The 22,353-nt window shown below is 36.4% G+C and overlaps 2 protein-coding genes across 2 annotated transcripts; one reads left to right on the top strand and one right to left on the bottom strand.

Annotated features, from left to right (window-relative positions):
• Positions 1 to 5,829: 5,829 nt before the first annotated feature.
• LOC137002146 (uncharacterized) lies at positions 5,830 to 10,351 on the bottom strand. Its single transcript, XM_067361653.1, has 15 exons — positions 10,337 to 10,351; positions 10,092 to 10,221; positions 9,926 to 9,997; positions 9,469 to 9,840; positions 9,211 to 9,306; positions 8,898 to 9,127; positions 8,506 to 8,684; positions 8,327 to 8,414; positions 7,793 to 8,140; positions 7,559 to 7,673; positions 7,208 to 7,299; positions 7,006 to 7,120; positions 6,786 to 6,875; positions 6,165 to 6,326; positions 5,830 to 5,873 (listed from the first exon to the last, which is right to left on the bottom strand). The coding sequence occupies exons 4-15, from the start codon at positions 9,731 to 9,733 to the stop codon at positions 5,830 to 5,832; spliced, it is 1,824 nt and encodes a 607-aa protein (XP_067217754.1). The 5' UTR covers positions 9,734 to 9,840; positions 9,926 to 9,997; positions 10,092 to 10,221; positions 10,337 to 10,351.
• Positions 10,352 to 12,385: 2,034 nt separating this feature from the next.
• Positions 12,386 to 21,957, top strand: LOC137037559 (uncharacterized). Its single transcript, XM_067411622.1, has 8 exons — positions 12,386 to 14,491; positions 19,167 to 19,375; positions 19,482 to 19,536; positions 19,624 to 19,736; positions 19,838 to 20,064; positions 20,418 to 20,577; positions 21,332 to 21,442; positions 21,823 to 21,957. The coding sequence occupies exons 2-8, from the start codon at positions 19,174 to 19,176 to the stop codon at positions 21,915 to 21,917; spliced, it is 963 nt and encodes a 320-aa protein (XP_067267723.1). The 5' UTR covers positions 12,386 to 14,491; positions 19,167 to 19,173; the 3' UTR covers positions 21,918 to 21,957.
• Positions 21,958 to 22,353: the final 396 nt, after the last annotated feature.

The raw sequence follows: 22,353 nt of genomic DNA, 5'->3' as shown, positions 1-22,353 counted from the left end.
GAGGACTGGTGGTGGTGGACTGGATGGGAGGAGGACTGGTGGTGGTGGACTGGATGGGAGGAGGACTGGTGGTGGTGGACTGGATGGGAGGAGGACTGGTGGTGGTGGACTGGATGGGAGGAGGACTGGTGGTGGTGGACTGGATGGGAGGAGGACTGGTGGTGGTGGGCTGGATGGGAGGAGGACTGGTGGTGGTGGGCTGGATGGGAGGAGGACTGGTGGTGGTGGACTGGATGGGAGGAGGACTGGTGGTGGTGGGCTGCTGGTTAGTACAATCTAAATGGAACAAAAAGAGAAATGTATTCACCTCCTGTAATAAGAACAAATGTCCCTTTTTTCCAAGCAGGGACTGTGCTCCATTAGGAAACGTCCTGTACATTTGTCTTTTGTATTCTTCTGTCTATAAATGCTGCCCTATGGACTCATTATCTCATATGAACTGGATCGATTAGGTGTTTGGGCCATAAACCATCAGAAAATTTAAAAAAAAATGCTGACCAGTGTTTCCCAAAGTCAAAGATGATATAGATATATATATATATATATATGTATATATATATATATATATATATATATATATATATATATATATATATACATATATATTAATAATCTCAAATATCAATTAATTATTGCAGCTCTAAAAGAAACACCTATTGGATAAAACAAAGACCAAATTTGATGAAGCAACAGATGAATAGCTATTTTTGGCCCATTGTGGTTTGCCCTGTGACAGCAGTACCAAGAAAATGCCCAACTGTAATTGCTGTGTCCTATTTATTTTTATGTTGACTATGGAGTAAGATTTTAAATAATCGCACACACTTACCATTAATTAACAGTTCAAAGAGAGCCTTCATCCTGTCAAGGCATTTTCCAGAATGGTCTGACAGCTTCCATTTTGGCTGCAGGACTTGTGCAGACCAGGTTTTCTGCTTTTTGGTTTTCTTTCCAATAAAGACTATGGCCTTGTACCCCAATGTGTTTAACTTTTCCACCTAAAAAAAAGATATGTAATATATACAGAAATATAAGCAATTATAAATGTCTTAAACATTGTGGGCTACAGACGTTAAACACATACCAAGACAGATGCCTCATCAATAACATGAGAGGTGGTTTGGTTTTTGTTTTGGTTTTTTAACCACATCTCCTTTCTGTCCTCAAATTTCTGAAGTTTTTTTGCCAGTCTTTGCTTTCTTGGCTGCACTGATTGGCAATATTTGCAGGTCTTGGTGGCCACACCAATAGCTGCTTTGCAACCAACACATGTTGTTATTGTTGATCCTCGTGGCATCTTAAAACTAGAATAAAAAACAATAAAGATTTAATAACCAAAGAGACAAAGGATCTGCCTTATTAGTTTGTAATTTGGCCTATTTCAGCATTATCAGTAGGCAGGTGTCAGATATCAACACTTCATGTGTGTTTTACATTTTTAAACACGATACAGCACGAGATATCGTTAATGTCGATGTAGTTTATTTTAATTGACAATAAATTTCTGCTCTTGAGCCGCCAATTCGTTTTGATGACCTGTGTGTCATCAGTTGCAGTGCATTGTGGGATTTGTAGTATGAGTGAGTGGTGGGAGAGCGATTTACCGCGGCCATTAATAATAGACATATGAAATTATCCAGACACGGAAAAATATCTATATATGACTTTTAGTCCATATCGCACAGCCCAACTACAGATTCTATGCAACAATTACCTATACTCCATAGTTTCATACAGCTCCAAGTTGATCTCTGTTTTCATCTAACGTTAGGCATTGTATTTTTGTGTGAATGATTTTACCACTTTTCTTACTGTAGCTCCTAAAGTTTTCAATTTATCATATTATTCTGACCTCGTTTAGCATATTGCCGCCAACTGCAGGTAATGTTAAATGCGGTGGCTAATATAATTCCCAATAAACCCCCATGTCATTGGACACATCCCTATAAATTTATGGTGATAAATAATTAACGAATGATGGCGTAGACGGCGCTAACTAACTTTTTTATTCAGGTTCCGTTAGTATATGTATATATCACTACGTATAAGCCTATTCATTACCTACCTTTGAGGATGTACAAGTTTACATGGTGGGTGGCTGAAAGAGCGAACACGACCCCCTCAATCTCTTGTCAATCTGCTTGATCTCTGTGCATCTGTGATAGGGCAACCGACGTGTCAATCAATGACCTCTCGCAGCTACGTTACCCACATGTAAAAACGTGATGCCACTTATGTATGTTGTTCGGGTCTGTTTGACCCGTTTTAATTTTTTTTCAAAAGAAAAATAATATGATTAATTATTTGTTAAAACTCAGACACTTTGGCCTTGGCTCATTTTCTGTGAAGAATATAAATTTATTTAATTATTTAGCTGATGCTTTCTTCCAAAGCTACTTAAAAAATAAATACAATATTACAAAAATGTATAACCCTAAAAAACCCTAAAAATATATCTGACCACACACTGTACACCACATTTATATTGCACAAAGGATGTTCGGGTCCCGGGGCTAATAAAAGTGTGGAAATTTGTACCTTTATCTCCCTCCTGTCAGGGCCTGCTGTGTGTGTGTGTGTGTGTGTGTGTGTGTGTGTGTGTGTGTGTAAATAATGATCTAAATGAGGATGTTTGAGAATTTTTGTATCTTTATGATTTTGGAGGGTTTTATGCCAGGATGACCCCAACACATTCATTCAACTAATTTATATCTGCCACAGCAAATAGGCTACAGAGTGCATCTAGTTAGATTTAAGTAGACAAAAAAAGTGTGTGCAGTGCTTTATTGGATGGTAAACTAGTATATAACTCTCTCACACTTACACACAATCTCTCTCTCACATGCATGCATATACTCATGCACACACACACACACACACACAAACAGGCGTAGCTATCTTAGTGGGGACTCTCCATAGGTGTAATGGTTTTTATACTGTACAAACTGTATTTTCTATCCCCCTACACTACCCCTATCCCTAAACCTACCCATCACAGGAAACATTCTGCATTTTTACATTTTCAAAAAAACATCTTTTAGTATGTTTATTAATCCATTTCCCTCGTGGGGACCGCTGGCTGGACCCCACAATGTAGGTGATCTCAGGTTTTTATTACATCGTGGGGCCATTTGGTCCCCACAATGTAATATATGTCAGAACACACACACACACACGCATGTTTGTTGTAGTATCTTTGTGGGGACATTCCATAGGTGGAATAGTTTTCATACTGTACAAACCGTGTTTTTTATCCCCCTACACTACCCCTACCCCTAAACCTACCCATCACAGGAAACTGTGCACACTTTTACTTTCTCACAAAAACTCATTCTGTGTGATTTTTAAGCCTTTTAAAAAGTGAGAACATGGTGTAATTTCCTCATATGTCACCTTCTCTTGTAATACCCATATCATACCCATGTCATTATAAAAAAATTGTTTCCAGATATGTCACAAAAACACACACACACACACACACACACACACACTTGAAGCCCTCAAAGTACTCTCTAAACCATAGCCTGTTAGGGAACATTGTTCAAAATGTGAAAAAATAAAATTTTGTCATAGTGCTTAACCAAATGCATCACTGGAAAGGTCTTGACCTGGAGAGTAACATATATCAATCTCAAGGTTCTATATTACTCCAGCATTAAGATATTGACCTTTGAACCTTAACCACAGAGCATATTTGAAGGCTTATAAGTATGGGACAAAAAGGGTTACAAACATGAGACCAACTGTTATAGAAAGGTGTTGACATGGGTTATGAATTCAGCATAGTTACCAAGGGGTGTGGTGGGGGGGGTGGGGGTGCTATGGTATAAAAATAAAAATTCCCCATTGAATAAGACAATATTTAAAGTCTGATGCCAAAAATGTGTTTGACATCCCCTCAACCCCCTGGAATGCCACCAATAAAGTATTTACAACTTCCAGTTTTAAGGAAAACCATGTGTTTAAAAAAAAACTACAACTCCCTAGACCCCTCTTTAGTACTTGTCTAGACATCAACATCCCAATTGTAGTTCTTCCGTTTTAGGGTTGTGCTAGGGTTGTGAAAACATATATCTACCCAATATATCAAATATTACAAACTTTCTAATACATAATTGTACTGCTTGTATCTGATCTATGCCTAGTAAAGACAAAAATGTTAGTTTAATGGCGATATTTTGACTAAAACTATGAGACCAGTGCGCCAACTGCTCTGCTCACGTGACGCTAAACGGACTGTTCTCGTCTCCATAGTAACGACCATAGCCTACTCAATCTTCTGAAATGCTGCGGTATAAAACCACACAAATATATTTAAGACAAGAGATATTTAATTTTCCACTTAATGTCAGCCGTTTAAAAAATATTTTTAACATCGGGCTTGACAGCTGTTATGTCTGCAGTCCTAACCTGGAAGTCAATCAGTTTGTGATTGGCCGCCTCGCCATTACCTTCCCCACGTGAGCAGTTGACAGCCTTATGAATGAAGCCTAAAATAACGTTTTCGCCCTAGTGGCTTGATATCGTAGGCTACAGGTAATATGAATAAGTTAACAATGACAAAGCCTAAATAATATCTAATAATATAATTAATTTAATATCTAATAATGTATGACTTATAGGATACAATATTTATTTTAATACAAACGTCTGGCCCTTATAGTACAAATGTTTTGGCCTTCTGACAAGTGTAGTTGATGACCCTACACTGCCTGCCTTAGAATATTAGCCTAATACTACAGACTTACTTGAATGGAACAACACGCACAATAGGATAAAACAGTAAACTGACTTAAATGAAAACCATTCATGAATCAAACAAAAGAGACATGACTATAATTGAAACAGTTCACTTTACTGGGTGAAATAAATAATGTAGGCTTTTTAGAGCTAAGAGACTGCCCTGTTCAAAATAAAGACTATATATCTTCAGATAGGTAGGGATGTCTGTGTGCGTGTGTGAGCGAGTGGGAGAGAGCGTGAGTGTGTAAGAGACAGAGTGTGAGTATTAATATACTAACATGTGGAAAAATAAGCTAGAGTAGCACACTGTTGGAGAGAGTAACAATACAATAGACAATGTAAACTACAGTAGGTACAATATATACAAACTATAGCGAAGCTATGTAGGGATGTTCAATACATAATGATTAAAAATGTAATGCTAAATAAAACAAAAAAAACAACATGTTTGACAGTTGTGCATCACCAGTGATTGGGTTGGGGCAGAGGGTGGGGATTTATGGGGATGAGAGGAATTTGCAGTACATTCTCTAAACACAAAGAAATCGTACAACAGCATTAAAATAACCTTAGGTTTAACATACAAGTTAACACAGCACTGATGGGTTCAACACAATGTGAAGACATCTTTTTAGAGTCATACACATCATCTCCCTAATAACTACTCTCCCAGTTCCTCATCAGTTGAGGAAGTATTCTCTGAGTCTTCCTCTTCAGAAAAGTCATCTAAGGGGAATGTTTGGAGTCCAAGAATACTTTTGTATGTTGTGCGTGCTGTAGCCAGTTGTGCTGCAACTTCACACAATCTTCTCTTCAGCACACAGAGTAGTCCCTCACGTCCGTTCTCCATTAAGGCTTCTGTACTGCCTGAGAATGTGACATTTAAGAAATGAGCCAAAGTTTACCAGAGAAGGAAATAAAAGAAAGAGACCTACAATGTATTATTCTTACATTTTCCATTGGTGTCTTCAGTGAGCTGAAAGGTAAACTCTTCAATCTGTCCAGCAACACTCTTCATGTACTCCATGTGCTGCTTGACTTCGCGAACCACAATAAATTCTTCTTCTTTCAGTCTAGCCAGTAGCATCACCTTGTCAAAAACATTTTTTTCCGCTCCATATCACCATTACCTGCAATACATTACATCAAAGTGTTATCTTACAACCTCCTATAAAAATATTGGGACAGAAGATATTTTGCATATTGTACTACTACAATAAAGAAATAAACCCTGACAGGATGAGATAGAAAATCAGTGCTTTACATGAAGGGGTTTAATCACATCCATTTACAAATTACTGCATTCATTTTTTTGCATATTGCCCAGTCTTAAATTTTATTTTTACATCAAATTCCAAATTTACATTAATATGTGTGCATCAAACAATTTGTATTCAGTGCATTTCAGAGATAGTACTTACATTCCCATGGCCAGGAGTAGTTGTCCACAGCCAGGAGTTCATTGGGAGAAGGCAGTTTTTCAGCTTCCCCTACAGTAGCATTGTGGTCATTGATGGCAACTTCCAAGGCTTTCTTCTCAACAGCAATCTTTCTTCTCAGTTGATGCCTTCGCTTGTTCCCACCTACAATGAGAAACACAAAATGAGTGTGCATTCACACTATGACTACACAAAAGCACCATTCAAAATAAGACTTCACAATATGTGTGTATGTGTTATGATTATTGTGACAGATTTTGTGTGATCATTTTTGCATCAGTTTTATAGTCATTTAAAAAAAAAAAACTTGGGACTTTTTTCAGAATCTATTTCAAACAATCAAATTTTTTTTTAATTGAAGACAAAACTGGTAGGTCAGGACATCTCTGCACTATGCAGATATATTGGCAATATTTGGATATTGCACTCAAACTTATGATTTTGACAGTTTTTCAGTATGCTGCCCTGACTTGTAGTAAACCTACTTCAAAACATGTTTTTTTTTTTTTAAATGAAAGACTTTGCTATTTTTACTATGTATAAATCAGTAGTGAATACATTTTTTCACAAATCTGCATTACTAGTGGCCTATTCTGCTCTTACCAGACTGACGATACAGCTGAAATTTTCGCTGTTTGATGCCCAGATATAGCCCCTCAATGGTCCTCTGCAAGTCATTTTGGATTGTTGGTCCTTTGGACGACAACAATCAAATTAATTAATGCCAATTTCAGTTTACAATCAGCTCATTTTCAGATCCCTTGTACAAGGGCAGAGCCAATGATTCTTACAATATCCCATCAAATAATTTTTTTAAAAGTACCTGAGGTCCACTGCTGAACATCAGTCACCCACTGCTGGACTGTGTCTTGCTGTAGAGATAACTCAGCTGTGAGTTTCTCCAGGTCCTTTGTTGCCTCTGCAATCCTTTGTACAGTCTGTCCAAAAGAAATATCTTCGTTAACAAATGCTGAGACACAATTTAAAAACAAAAATGTTATTATACATATTTTTCTAGTTAGTACCTTTATGTATCTTTTGGCCAGTGTCCGGTCAAGGTTTTCTGCCTTTCGCTTGTTCCAGCCACTAGCCTGGATTGTCAGCATGTCTGTGCGAACTTAACACACAATGTATGTGCAGTAATTTAGGTACACAGTGAGGACCACAGGTCAGATGCTACATTGATCATACACTTGATTAACGTGTCAGTAGTTAAATTATTATAAAGAGAATCCTGATCAGTGTAAAAGTGCTGACTAGAGAGAAGTTTTCTAAGGGAGCACCTATGCATGGAACTCTAAAATGTAAAGGCTGGGCATCAGTGTTCAAACCCCTTGGTCTCAATTTGGACACCACTATACATGAAAAATGCTTACCGGCTTTTGACATGTACTTGGAACATATGGCTGCTCGAGAGAGGAAGCTGTTAACCTGTTCAACCTCCTCCCCGATTGTTGTTCCAGCTCCTACTTGATTACGCCCCCATTTTAACTGTAAAACACATTTACATGAATGTTATGATTTGGAAAACAACAAGAAGTGGCAGAGGACAGACAATCATAATGTGTGGTGCAAATGGTAAAAAAAATGCATCTAATAGTCATTATTACCTCACACATCCATGAATGTGCTTTTGCATGCATGATGGAGAGAAATGGGCGCATGTTCATCAAGTCCTCCAACTCTGGACAGTGGTCCACAACTTTCTGCAGATATGGCCAATATTTGCAGACCACATCGGAGCAAAAAAACTGGACGTTCTGTGAGGCTAGCTGTTTCTGGAGATATAATGGGTATGCAAATATTTCTCCACGGAACATATTCAGTCCCTTCAGCAAAACCCCATGGCGGCAGACAGCAACTTCAACACCTTCCTCGTCTAGTTTGCTTGCAGACTTGTTAGCGGACTCTCGTGCTGCAGTCCACTGACCCGCACCACATCTCCCTTTCCCTGGATTCTTAAACAGATGAGGGCAAATACAGACATTTACAAAGTTACATTTTACAAAATAAGCTGTAAATCATAGTATAATGGCATTTGATGCAAACCAAATAATGTTTCAATTTTGGGGAAAAAACTAGCAAGCATTCGTAAAAAATTTAAACTGTGGTGTTACACATGAAGAAATATAAATTTAGCTTACATGTCCAGTTGTTCCATGGATGTAATCAACAAAGGAGGACACCTCAGCATCATTGGCCAAAAAGACTCCATCAAAAAAACCATCAGGTCTTGAAAGAAATATATAGATGTGGTTTAAATTTACTGTACAAAAGTAATTTGTGGCTTTCTAGCATTTCTTTGTAAATGAATGTTACACACCCTGGTTCGCTTTTGAAACGATATAATTTGCGGTTCCCATCCACTGCAACTGCCAACATGGAGGGTGTGCATGCAGGGCACTGAAAATGCTGGACCTGAGACAGCTTGTCAACCTCAAATTTGGCATAGGCCCATTCGAGGAAGGCCCTCTGCATTGTGTCCCCACATATCTTACCACTCTTAGAGCAAAAAAGAAAAAAACAGTAAGTAACTGTTTCAAAGATTGGCTTTAGACCGTGGTCATGACAACGAAAGGGCTCTGTCAAGAAATATGTGCTGAAACTTTGAAAACTTCTGAAAACTTTGTAAGAACAAGTCCTAACAATTAATCCATTATTTAAAAGGTAATCCAAACAAGATAACTTGAGGAGATAAATGAGGAGTCCACTCACTCGCCCGAAGAGTTTTGTGCGACACTCGAGCATGCTGACAAAAGCTTGTCTTGACATTCCTGGGGCAGTGATTTTTAGATCCTCATACGTGGTGAACAAGTCCACCATGTACAAGGTCTCAAAATTGACAGTGGCTGGCCAGTAACCACTTTCAACCAGATCACTTATGGTCACTGGCAAGGTTTTTCCACAGGAACAGTTTATTGATGGAAGAAAGAGGTTGTATCTTCCTGAAATTTCAGAAAAAAACAATTATCTCTTGTTCACAAGAAACAAAAAACACAATATGAAGAAATAATAAAAACAATGTTACCATTCATTCCAATTAAAATAACTTGCTTTCCCTTTGAAAAGCTTGTTTGCCCAGTGGAGCAGTCGCAGCACGGAGGAATGATTGGTAACATGCAATCTAAAAAGCAGAATTAGTTTAGATATTAAGAGTAAATGAAACAAAAAACTCAACAGAGAGGGTGTTGTTTCTATCAAACGAAACTTCATCCAGCATGTTGAAGTAATCGATGGTTTGTGTAAAATGTAAAACAGCCTATATAACCTGAAACTTTAAATCTACCTTTTTCATTATAGGAGAATTTTCCTCCCTCGTCCTCCTGAACAAAAGTAGATGGCGGCAGGTTTCTGAAGAACCCCTCCACCATGGATGCTCTGTTATGAAGCACCAGGGCCTCATGTGTAGAAAAGTCACAAGCTGTGCAGTAGAGTGATCTTGGTAAACAGTCCCTACACATCACTACTGCAGCCTTGTGTCCACAATGATGGCAAACCCCCTCCTTGGGCTTCTCAGAAGATAGCATATTGTTCAGCATGAAGGGCCTCATAACTGTCCAACTCTCTAAAGAGGTAGTTTGCCTGTTCCTCCAGTCTGAGGGACAAGGTTGTTCAGCACCGCTTCCCAAGAGGTCTCTGACATCTTGAATGAGAGAGTCTGAAAATGAAAATGAAGAAGGCAACGGTAAATCTGGGCAATTACCACATAACAATTGAGGAAACAAGTATTAAGGGGAAAAAACCTAAATTTTCGATGATTACAGAGTCTTCAGCTGTTCTGGTAGACGGAGCACAGGACACGGTTTTAATGCTTGCTGAAACGGCAAAAATATAATTTATCCATTCAGAACTTGCTCAATTGATAATGAATGCAACTAATGATGAAAAAAAACAAACAAAAAAAACAACCAGTCGCAGAATCTCGCTTCCGTTTCTCCCCAGCTCTATGTCTTTTTGGCCGAGGTTGTCCATCTTCGTCTTCCTCAATCCAAACACAAAGCTTTGAGGATTTTTTTGAGTCTCCTTTAGACTGATCCACCTAAATAACAATTTAGCCAAAGAATAAACCACCACCCACCAAGGTTATCACCACCTATAAACATCTCATTATAAAACTAATGTTATAATATTGGATTGTAAAAATTCTGTCTAACGGTTGTGGTCCTGTACTGTAGAGACAGATCTAGAAAACCTGTTAGAAAATAGAAAAAAAAAAAGATAAATAGAATATTGAATTAAACTCTGACTGGCTCTAACATGTGAACTCAGCTCAGCACTATAGCTTTCATTTGAATAAAGGTACAGTACATTGAACTGTATAACTGCACAATTTTCATTTGGAGTGTTGCAGTTTTGCACCTTGATACTTCTTCCCTGCTATACCTCTAGTCTATTATGGTCTTAGACCTTGTAATTGACATGCAATTAGTATGCTTTTTCCACTACTGAAATAATGTTATTTACCTTGTACTCATCCAGGAACGCATCAACCAGGTATATGGCATCCTCGGGGTCAAGATTATTCATTTTTCCACGCTTCCTTTTCCTCCTTGTATAACTTTTCCTGCTTTTCCTTTTTCGTGGGGCCTTTACGCGCCAAATCCCGTCAATGAGCTCGCACCAGACAGGAAGTTAAATGCACGGAGGTTCCGGTAGATGTCAACATTAAAACCACTGATCGTTACTTATATTAACTGATTAAATATATTAACTGATTATGTACATTCACTGAATGAATATTATGAAAATAAAATATATTTTTTGCTTAAAATGTAATCAAACCTTATTTTGATGCAGAAAATAAAAATATTGTTCATAGCAACCAAAACGTATCAGTTTCACATTATTCTGGCGAGATCAGATAAATCTTTGCAACAACGCGCAAGCGAGTGATTATGTACATTCACTGAGTGAATATTATGAAAATAGAATATATATTTCTCGCTAAAAATGTAATCAAACCTTATTTTGATGCAGAAAATAAAAATATTGTCCATAGCAAAAACGTAGCAGTTTCACATTATTCTGGCGAGATCAGATAAATCTTTGCAACAACGCGCAAGCGAGTGATTATGTACATTCACTGAGTGAATATTATGAAAATAAAATATATATTTTTTTCTTAAAATGTAATCAAACCTTATTTTTATGCAGAAACTAACTCAAAATATTGTTCATAGCAAAACGTATCAGTTTCACATTATTCTGGCGAGATCAGATAAATCTTTGCAATAACGCGCAAGCGAGTGATTATGTACATTCACTGAGTGAATATTATGAAAATAAAATATATATTTCTCGCTAAAAATGTAATCAAACCTTATTTTGATGCAAAAAATAAAAATAATGTCCATAGCAACCAAAACGTAGCAGTTTCACATTATTCTGGCGAGATCAGATAAATCTTTGCAACAACGCGCAAGCGAGTGATTATGTACATTCACTGAGTGAATATTATGAAAATAAAATATATATTTCTCGCTAAAAATGTAATCAAACCTTATTTTGATGCAAAAAATAAAAATAATGTCCATAGCAACCAAAACGTAGCAGTTTCACATTATTCTGGCGAGATCAGATAAATCTTTGCAACAACGCGCAAGCGAGTGATTATGTACATTCACTGAGTGAATATTATGAAAATAAAATATATATTTCTCGCTAAAAATGTAATCAAAACTTATTTTTATGCAGAAACTAACTCAAAATATTGTTTTTTTTCACTAAAAAGTAGAGAAACGTCCGCCATGTTTTTTGTTCTCACGGCCGGGCTCTCTAAAGTCACGTGACTTGGACGCAAAACAATAGACAAAAAAAATGTAACAGTCATACAATTTAAGGGCCATTATTGTAACCCCTCTACGTTTTGCACTTTGGACCAACGTACTCAGAATACGTTTTTATATGAGACTGGGTTGAATATAAAATAAAGTTGACTTAACTTAATGTGTAGGTGTGATCTGGCTGTTAAATGATCTCTCCTTGTTTGACTAAAGTTTTAGAATATCATAGTCTACAAAAACAGTTTTTTTATGGTAATGCAGCAGTTTCAACAATTCTTTTCACCTTACTCAAATAACAGAACAAATGGGAAAGCTAAATATACACACAAGAAGTGAATAACAAACAAGACAATCCTGCCAGATCTGTCACCAGTCCTTGTTCTCTTTTTTGTCCTCAAAATAATGCTTTCAAAGTAAAATACAAACAAACAAACAACAATTTATTTATAATTAAATATAAATTCAATAGCAATGTTAGATAAAATCTGCAAGGGGCTTGTCAATAGTATTTGACATTAAATATACAGTATAAATTCAAGTTTGTTCAGTTATACAGACTGTATTACTACTGTACACCCGAAGCTCTTTACAATCATATCAGGGGTCTCTCCTCTCCTCATCCAGTACCATAATGATATTTAAAAGAGGAACGCAAACAATATGCAAACTATTGCAAACAATATGCAAACCCCCCCCCACACACACAAACAAAAACACCTTCCCTTCCCATTTCAAATGTCTCAGTGCGATTGGTAAAATGGTCTCAATTTCATAGCAGCCACTGCTATTATGAAGAAGATTGAAAACTAAGGAGAATTCTGTCCTCCTTTTGCTTTTGGGTGTTGAAAAACCCACTCCTCTTCCCCAGAACAGGTGTGGGTGTAATAAATATTTACAATTCTTTTGTTCTGGTCTGTATATAAGGTAAAGTGCAAAGCAGTCATGGGGGATTTTCTGTAGCCAGAGACCCCCATGCAGAGATGATTGAATGTCTAAAGACATTCACACATCACTGTGTGTATATGCATTTCTTTGATGTTATGCATTTATTATTTCTGAATTGGCTTCTAATTGTCCAACTATGTAATTGGCATGATACATTTTACTTGGGAAAAAAAAAAATATATATATATATATTTGATTTACTCTGGATTCTTCTAAAATCATTATGACTAGTAGATTATTGGAGTCCATATTTCCGCAAATCTGCGTCAGGATAGATTAAAACTAAAGACCCATGAAAGGAACATGTGAGCACATCATGGGACTTTTTGATTTTTGTCTATCAACTGGCTTAGCAAGTTGCAGTATCGTGACTAAGAAAACTGTGTTTTTGTATGAACAAGCAAGTGGCGGTTCGACTCACTTAAATGTGAATTATTATTCACTGACATATTGACTTAATGATAAAATCTCTTAATCTTTGTCCCGAAGAAATCAGAGATCATTTCAATTGTTTCAGAGATCATGTTCTTCCTCAGTATCTCAGTTACTTTAAAAATGTGACATCAGTTCCTTCCTTACGTCACGAGATGTATTCTGTTGTTGTTGTTTGTCTCCCCCTCTCTCCCTCTCTCATTCTCACAGGTTGCCTCGCCTTATGAACGTGCCAGTAGGGTGCACGGCGGTTGGCTGAGATTGAATTTTGCATGTTTTAAAAGTGATAGAGATGCCCATTTTCGTATGGGAGGAGGAGAGTGTATTTGGATGTGATTGTTGTTACGGCTAATATAGTAAATTTGGTGTGCTTTTGTAAATAGTCTTTCTTTCTTTCTTTCTTTCTTTCTTTCTTTCTTTCTTTCTTTCATTCTTTTATTCTTTCATTATTTATTTATTTTGGCCTTGGCTCAACCCTAAAGCCAATTTGCTGTTTCTTTGTTTTGTGGTGATGTTGGTGTTGAACATAAAAATGAAAAGGAGAGAATTCGAGCAGTTTGGGTGTAAATAAAACTTTGTTATTTTCCCTGACCCTAAACTGGGGATGTAACACTTTATCTTTACAATAATGAAGATCTAATGAAGACATACTGTACAGACATCCAGCTCTGTGTGGAAAATATTACCTCCAGGCAACAGAACAATTTGTTTATTAGCTTTCACTTTATGTGCTTTCACTGTTACATGAAACTATTATTTTTGTGGAGTAAAAGCAGCCTAATTCTAGTGCTGAAAAAGACACAATTAATTGGACTTATTTGGAAAATAAACCTATTAAAAGTCATCAACTATAGATAGATCTATAGATTTAGATTGGACATGAAAAGGAAAAACCTTTAATAAAGAGAAAAATAAAAAGAGACAGTTGATGTTGTACAAAAATATTTTTAAGAATGTTGGGAATGATGACAGAACTTTCATTTTTGCGTAAACTATCCCTTTAAAACACAGGCTGTTTAATTGAAACTGCGATTTACCAAGAAGTCCACGCCCATAAGTGAGTCGAAACAAATCTAACGTCAGAAGATTTACTCTTTATTCAACCTGACAACTGAACTGACGGCAGTGTTTTATCCTGAGAGATCCAAGGTAATTCTTTCTTCCAATTATTCTGGTGCTTAAAGTTATATAGATGCAAAGTCCACACCTTTCAGTGACAACTCACCTTTCTGAGATCAAAACAGGTCAATGGGATTTGTATAGATCCATTGAGAAAGTGTTTTTATCGGGTGGGGATGAGTACTTGCAAGGGTAAATAAAGAACTGTTTTTTTCAATAAGTACTGTACAGTGTTTCCTTTACTCTTTACTTTATGTCTATTAAGGGTAATATTTTATGTATTTTAAGGTCTGAGATGTGAGAACGGTGAAGATAGATTGCAAACAGTTTGCAGTTCAGTATTCACTTAGCTCAGTATTGCTGTCTAATCAGCCAGTATTGTCTTTAATAGCCTGCATAGCACTTCATCTATAACATGAGATTTTGATTAAATGTTGATTTTGGTAAAATGTTGCAACAATATGTTTTTTTTTTGTTGTTTGTTTGTTTGTTTTTTTTTAATTAAGTTGTGTTAACTATTTTATGTCTGTAGTAAAAAAAAAAAAAAAAAAAAAAAAAAAAGTCTTGAATTGATTTTCTTTTGGTTTCGTTTCGTGTCAAAACTGGTCATGATCAAGAACAACATTTCTCAGTAGAGGCATTAAGAGAACACTGGGGGGTGCTGGAAGCAATATTTTTGGCATTAAAGCAAGTTTATACCAAAGATGTTTGATGAGGCAAGCTGAAACTTGTAATTACTTGCAAAAGAATATGGCCTGCAACATTCTGTGTCTATTCTGGGTGCATCCGAGGACATTTCAAAGGGAATATTTCAAATTAATTTGTCCTGTTGTCAGAGGTGGCACAAGCGCATGGAGTAGAAAATGGCATCTGCATCAAGGGTAGACAGTATCATTGATTATAATGGACTGCTTTGCCTTTTTAATGATGATTATAATAATAATAATAATTATATTTATTATTAATAAAGGCCCATTATTTGATGGGGGCCGGTAAGGGGTGCTGGCCCTAAAAAGATTGAGAACCACTGATCTAGAGGAATCAAACACATGGTTTAGAAGCACACAGCAGTTGTGGGAGAAACAGCTATAACCTATCAAACAACATTGGTGTCAAACACATACACCAGTGGTTCTCAAACTTTTTTCCCAGTGGGCCGCACAATGGTCCAATTGCAAGTCTCACGGTCCGCATATAATTTACATATGACGTCACCAATGCAAACCAATCAGATTTAATGTTATGGTATTAGCAGATAATACTATTATTATACCAAGATGTTGCACACAATAAATAACAAATAAAAACTAACTTACTGACATTAGCTTTACAATAATAATCAGTAATGCTCAATGAACACACAAACTGTATATACATCACTTTAAGTTGCTATTTAATTCTGTATGACTTTATGACTCTCTTCAACAGCATCGCAATAGTCACCAAACAATCACATAAACGCCTTAATAAGCAAATGTTACTCAGCTCTTTTTACAAACAACACTGAGCGCACTGTAGGCTAATTACAATGACGATATCAAGCATTCTGTCATGTCGCAATCCCTCGCGCAGCATTGGATCCGCGAGCGCGCGCAGAGTCGGGCTCATCCAGCCGCGGGTGCGCTGATGCGGTTATTTTACTGATTTAAAATACATTAAACAAACACATCGAATTCACAGTTCAGTCTTTTGAAATTGTAGGTTTTGCTTGTCAAGTACTTTACTACAGAGCAAACAGGAAGGCTGCCCATCTCGCTCTCGCCATTAACAGCAAACTGATTCTTCCATTCTTCTTACCTTTACTGCTGATGCTGCGACTCTTCTTGTTTGCATCTGTTCCTTCATTTTATCTTCCACACATTTAGTTTTTCTCCTTTAATAACAAATTTGACCATTTTGAGGCTTAAATTTACAAAATTAATGGCTACGGTTTGAATTCTTCCTAAGCGCGCACTTGTGTTTCGTTAACTGAGTGATTGTCATAGATGTAGTCATTAGCCTACATTGCCTGATGTCTGAAAATAATAAATGAATAAATCAATTATTTTATATGACAAATAAAGCATTATAGCTCATTTATATTTTTTAAATTCACTTTAATTTAAATTGTAAAACAAAAATAAATTGTATGCTAATTTTTTTATTATTAGGCTATTATTATTATTGTGGTCGGCATATCGCGGGCCGCATTTACATTAGTGACGGGCCGCAGGTTGAGAACCACTGCTCCACACCATCACGGAGGAAAACTTTAAATATCTCGCCTTCGCTTTAATTTCGGACCATCTCCAAAAAGACATAAAACACTAAACAAATGATTTTGACATGAGTTTATCAAAGTAGGAAATCCAGATTTTTAATCCCTTACACACAATTACTGCTGTTGAAATACGAAATGGAGGCGGGTCCGGATTGAATTCCCTCCGGGTCCGGATTGAATTCCCTCCGGGTCCGGATCCGGACCGGAGTCCGGACTTTGAGAAGTGCTGACATACACTAAAAAATAACCAATACAAACGCAAGTAAAGTAATATGTTTGGAGTTTAGGCTTCTAAATGTTGTGCTTTCCTTGAAATTTACACTCAAATTTGTATTCTTGGGTGTGTCATAAAACAAAGCTCCTATCCATCACTCTTTGTTTTGACAGGGAAATAAGCTGAACATCTCTCACTGGTCTGTGAGAGCAGATCTGTCGATGGATACTCAATCCATAAATTTCATTACATGGAATGTTAATGGACTTAAAGAAAAAAAAGATCACAAATTTCAAGAACTACAAAAAGCTGATGTTGTTTTTTTACAAGAGACGCATATTGGAGAAGGAGACGGACATATTATAGAAGACCTAAAAGAGTGGGAAGTTTTCTACACAAAGTATACCTCCTCTAGCAAGGGAACAGCCATACTAGTGAAGAAAAGACTAGATTTCAAATGTATAAGTGATGAAAAAGATAACTGTGGAGCTTATGTTGTGTTGAAATGTAAACTGGAAGGTCAGCTGTACACACTGGTTAGTGTTTATAACCATCATACTGATGTAAAAACCCTTGATAAACTTTCAAGGTACCTTCAGTCAATGACCACAGGGCTGCTGGTGATTGGTGGAGATTTCAACACGGTTCTCAATCCATTTATCGACAAAGACAATTCAAAAAAGGTGACGGACGGGCCAATCCACAGAAAGCTGCGCTGTTGTGTGAAGAAGTTTATAAAATCTCTTCAGCTAGTTGATGTCTGGAGAAGAAAGAACCCGGTAAAGCAGGATTATACATTCCACAGTCAAATTGCATCCAGGCTGGATTACTTCTTTGTTCCAGAAGAATGTATGTGGCGTGTCAGAAGTTGTGAAATCAGAGACTCAGAGATGCGTGATCATCGTTCTCTGTCCTTGGAGATCAACAATGTTCCCACAATGCTTTTTCAGAAAGATCCCCAGATACACGAATGGTGGAATCTAAAAAAGGATCTTTTGACAGATGAGACAGGTTCATCACTGGGTGAAGAAAGCTCACATTCGGTCAGTGAGGTTGACATTGTGTCAGCTGTACATTCTCTTCAAGTGTCAGACACACCGAGACCAGACGGCATCCCAGTTTCCTTCTATAAAGACAACATTCAGGATCTAATTCCATACATAAAGATGCTCTATGACAGAATCCACAGAGGTGCTTTCAACTGCTCTGAGACACACTTTAATGAAACTGTGAAAAGTCCACATGACGAAAATCAACACTTTTTTAATGTTGACTACCTCATCATCGCAACTATTCTGGCAAGACGTCTAGATGATTTCTTGGAGTCTCGGTCAAAGCAGAAAATACCAAAAGTTTCAGCTTCTGTCATGATCACTTCTAAAACACTCTGCACTCAGATACATTTGTCTTGTATTAAGAAAGAGATAGAAGAGCAAAAACGCACGAACCCAAATCTGTATCAGGATTTCCTCATTGTGAAAAACCTTCTCAGGGATGCAGCAGATGTAGATACTGAATCTGTAGATGTTTCACATGAGAGAGACAAACTGCTGGATCAGGGCTGCCCTTTGACCTCAGTTCTCATAACCCTGGCTCTCAAATGTTTTGCCTCTGCATTAGCTGAACATTTAAAAATAAAAAATGATATTCAGGTTTTCAGAGAAAGCGTTATAGTTTGCATCCAACCTGAGGACCTTGAGGATGTAATGACAGCTGTGAAGAGCAGATACAATGAAGTGTATAACACTGTGGTATTATTCAGAGGAAATGTTAATGATGAACAATTAAAGTGCTTGGAAAATGAGTCTGAGGCAGAAACAGATATGAATAACACAGAGGAAGAAGCACAAGACAAATGCTTAAAAATGGGTAGAGGCAATAGGGAGTGTGAAGAGCGTGATTTATTGTCTATAATAAATGAGGAACAAGATATTTCAATGGAGAGTAATGGAAGGTGAGGCTCATGAAGATGACCAAGATCTCATTTGCTGATTTGTTATACTGCATTCAATACAGAAATGTTGCTTGTGCCAAATTGTGTGCCAGTGAGGGAATTAACCTAGACATCTGCTGATTAAACAACACAAGGCTAGCCTAGCTAATGGGAAAATAATCCCTGTGATTTTAAGATGATTTGATCAGTGGACTTTCCAATTTATTATGAAATATTTATTTTTCAATCAGGGATAAATATCCTGTCTTGTTTTTTCTTCTTCTCTTTTTTTTACTAGGCAGATCATGTATGCAGTCGTTACCTTGCAAGACTCAGATGAGGTGATGGTGGCACCATCTAGTTGGGTGAGCGCTGACAAGAAACAATGTTTCTGGCCCCCATTCAAATCACCAGAGAAGTTCATGGAAGCGGTTCAGAAAAAATGTAAACCTGAAACAGCTGGGAAACCATGGGAGAAATTGAATATTAGCTTTCACAGAGAACATGGTAACAATTACAATTTTAAAATAAATGTTTAAATTTAGGTACCTTTACAATTATTTTGTACCATTAGGTTTTTAAATAATAAAATAAAATATGTATCTTATTTCAGGCACTTTTGAAAAGGCAATTGATGGGCAAAAAGAAATGAAAGAACAGAAAGAAAGGTAGCAAAAACATAAACATTTTGTTTCCAATAAAAATGTGTTCAAAAGATTTTGAAATAAAAATGCATTGTTTACTTTCAAATAAAGGTCATTTCTGTTATCCACTGGATTCATTGGAACACTAAAAAGACAAAAACTTGAAACTTTACAACCGCTTCTTCCGGTACCACCTGCATCTACTTCCAGAATGTCAGCTGATGGTGAGTCAACTTCTTTTGTCAAAATCAGTTGGAAAGTGTGTTGTTTTTTTTCTTTTGTACTTAAAAAAAAAAAAAAAAAAAAAAAACTTTCTACACAACAGATAAGGAGGAGATCCTCTGTATGCTGAGAGGCATCAAGAGCACAGTTCAGGAAAACTCTTCTATGTTAAAGAAACTACTGAAAGACAATACAGTTTCTGAAGCCCCCAGCAGTACCAGCTTGCCCACAAAAAAATTCAAACCAAACCTCAATCTGCCTCTTAGAACCTTTGAAGATGTGGACAGGACTGAAAGAGAGCTCAAAAATGCAACAGCACGCAAAAAATATGTGAGTCAATACAGCGTTTATAACAATTTAAAGGGATACTATGATCAATATCACAAAATAAACATTACTGGAAATGTCCCAAAGACGTTTATTTTTAATAATGACAGACTGACTGTACAATGCCCTACTTGTTGCATGACTATTTACCAAACAAAGAGAAATAAAATATTGATTGGAGTCAAAATGTTTATTATCTTACTTTCTTAAATCTCCTAAGAGCAATAGCCTAGGCAGACAACAGTATAGTGATCCGTATACAAAATATTTGACCATTCAATGCCATGATTGACCAATTAGAATCAAATATTGCAGAGATTTATAATAATAAATAATTTCCACTATTTTCTTCACAGGTAAAATATTTGTCAGGGCTTGGAGGCTTTGGGCCCAGGGATGTGATTAAGAATATTATGCAGCAAGTCCTAGCAGATGATCTGGCTAAAGAGTTCAACTGGCAGGGGAGAGGAGAGAAAAGACCCTTCTCTCAGCTTATTTTAACAGATGTAATCAGAGGTAAACTCACTGCTGCATGAACACCCTACATACTTAAAATGTTTGTTTTATTTATATTATGTCTGCATTTGTCTTCACTTTCAAATCACAATTTCAATGGACTAAGCTTAAAGCATATTTAAGACCTCCAGTTTGACCAATTTGTCCCTAACAGGCCTGTTCAGAATGGACAAAATAATTTTAATGGGGATTGTGATTGCAATATTATTTGCAATTTTGGCAATTGTTTTCCCTTACATGCTATGTTCAAAATTGTATTTTAGTGTACAAGAACATATTTTACAATAAAATATAATAGTATTAACAGCTTGATAAATAAACTGTAATATCATGCATTTAAAATACAGTACTAGATAACTATAATACATAAAGATAACTAATACAGTACTAGTATAAAATCAAGATTACCAAAATAAATGCTTGTGTAACGCTGAGTTAACTGAGATAGGATCCATGTGCAGCATTATTAACAGAGAAACTCGTAGAACAAACAGGTATGGGTCAATCACCGACAGCAGGTTATAAACAGGGCAAACCAGAGATGTAATCGTAAACCAGGCAGTAGATCGGAAGGCAGCAAACAGTATAAACGCAATCCAGACAGACAGGTCACAGTAATAAAAGCAGGTAGCAGAGAATGAAGTCTGTGAGAAGAATCAGTACTCAGGTGATGGTGCCCTCTGGTGGAGCCACAGAGGCTTGATTTGTGACAGCTTGAGTATTTCCAATTCATTTATCAAGTTTCTATTTTCAGAGGCTGCACTGAAAAGAAATGTAATCGGGGGCGATTGTGAAACAGAAATTAAAAAATATCTGAGTTACCTAGCTGATCGACTCACTCGGAAAAGACAAAGAGAACAAGCAGGTGAGTGATGATAGATAGTAATATGTCAATGCACTCATGGGACTATTTTTTTTAAAATACAGATAGACTCCTGACATTATGTCCAGGAATTTCCTTTGTTATTTGATTTTAAGTTAACTTCCACTTAAAAATAAATCATTCAAAATCTGATGCTTATATGAAATACAGTGTGCTCAGTGTTTAGCTGTTTACTCTGAACCATATCTGCATATTTCACTTTTTTTTCCAAAAGACATTTTAAAACACCAATCAAATGGCTGGGAAAGTGTAATGTATTTACTTGAGCAATGCATGCTGTAGGGTGATCTTCTCATCCTCTATAGAAACCACCTAGTTTATTTATCGTTTTTATATCTTGTATAAATACTTCTTCACTGCAGGTCTTGGGCCTGAGAACTTTAATGTGGCTTCTTCCGCACTGATGGACAACCAGCCAAAGACAGGAGTCTGGATGAACCTTTTGGATGACTTTTAGTTTTTGATCATGAATCCCTCAGCTTTTATCTAACTGGGAATATATATATATATATATATATATATATATATATATATATATATATATATATATATATATATATATATATATATATATATAGAAAAATGTGTACTGTCATATTACTGCAAAAACTTCACTTTCTTAAAACTAAAACACAAAAATCTAAATGTATACATCTTTTGGCTATTTTTGTATTAGAATGTTTGTTAAAATAAAATGACCTCATTTAAAATAAACCAGTATTACAGATTATTTCTCCTCTGCCAATGCTTTTCTTTCTTTCTTTCTTTCTTTCTTTCTTTCTTTCTTTCTTTCTTTCTTTCTTTCTTTCTTTCTTTCTTTCTTTCTTTCTTTCTTTCTTACAGTATATGTACACAATAAGTGCACTGTATCAAATGATTAATTTAAATTTATT

This window comes from Chanodichthys erythropterus, chromosome 15 (genome assembly GCF_024489055.1).
Source record: "Chanodichthys erythropterus isolate Z2021 chromosome 15, ASM2448905v1, whole genome shotgun sequence".
NCBI lineage: Eukaryota > Metazoa > Chordata > Actinopteri > Cypriniformes > Xenocyprididae > Chanodichthys > Chanodichthys erythropterus.
Note: the sequence above shows the minus strand (reverse complement) of the source record. Positions and strands in the feature narration are given on the sequence as shown.

Bases quoted from the DNA above. Each gene is read 5' to 3' on its own strand.
- LOC137002146 (XM_067361653.1), bottom strand. From the start codon at position 9,733: ATGAGGCCCTTCATGCTGAACAATATGCTATCTTCTGAGAAGCCCAAG. The intron at 8,685-8,897 runs GTGAGTGGACTC...TTTTGCTCTAAG, and splicing joins GCACAAAACTCTTCGGGCGA to AGTGGTAAGATATGTGGGGA. The intron at 8,141-8,326 runs GTAAGCTAAATT...CATCTGTTTAAG, and splicing joins TCCATGGAACAACTGGACAT to AATCCAGGGAAAGGGAGATG.
- LOC137037559 (XM_067411622.1), top strand. From the start codon at position 19,174: ATGTATGCAGTCGTTACCTTGCAAGACTCAGATGAGGTGATGGTGGCA. The intron at 19,376-19,481 runs GTAACAATTACA...ATCTTATTTCAG, and splicing joins TAGCTTTCACAGAGAACATG to GCACTTTTGAAAAGGCAATT. The intron at 21,443-21,822 runs GTGAGTGATGAT...TCTTCACTGCAG, and splicing joins AAGACAAAGAGAACAAGCAG to GTCTTGGGCCTGAGAACTTT.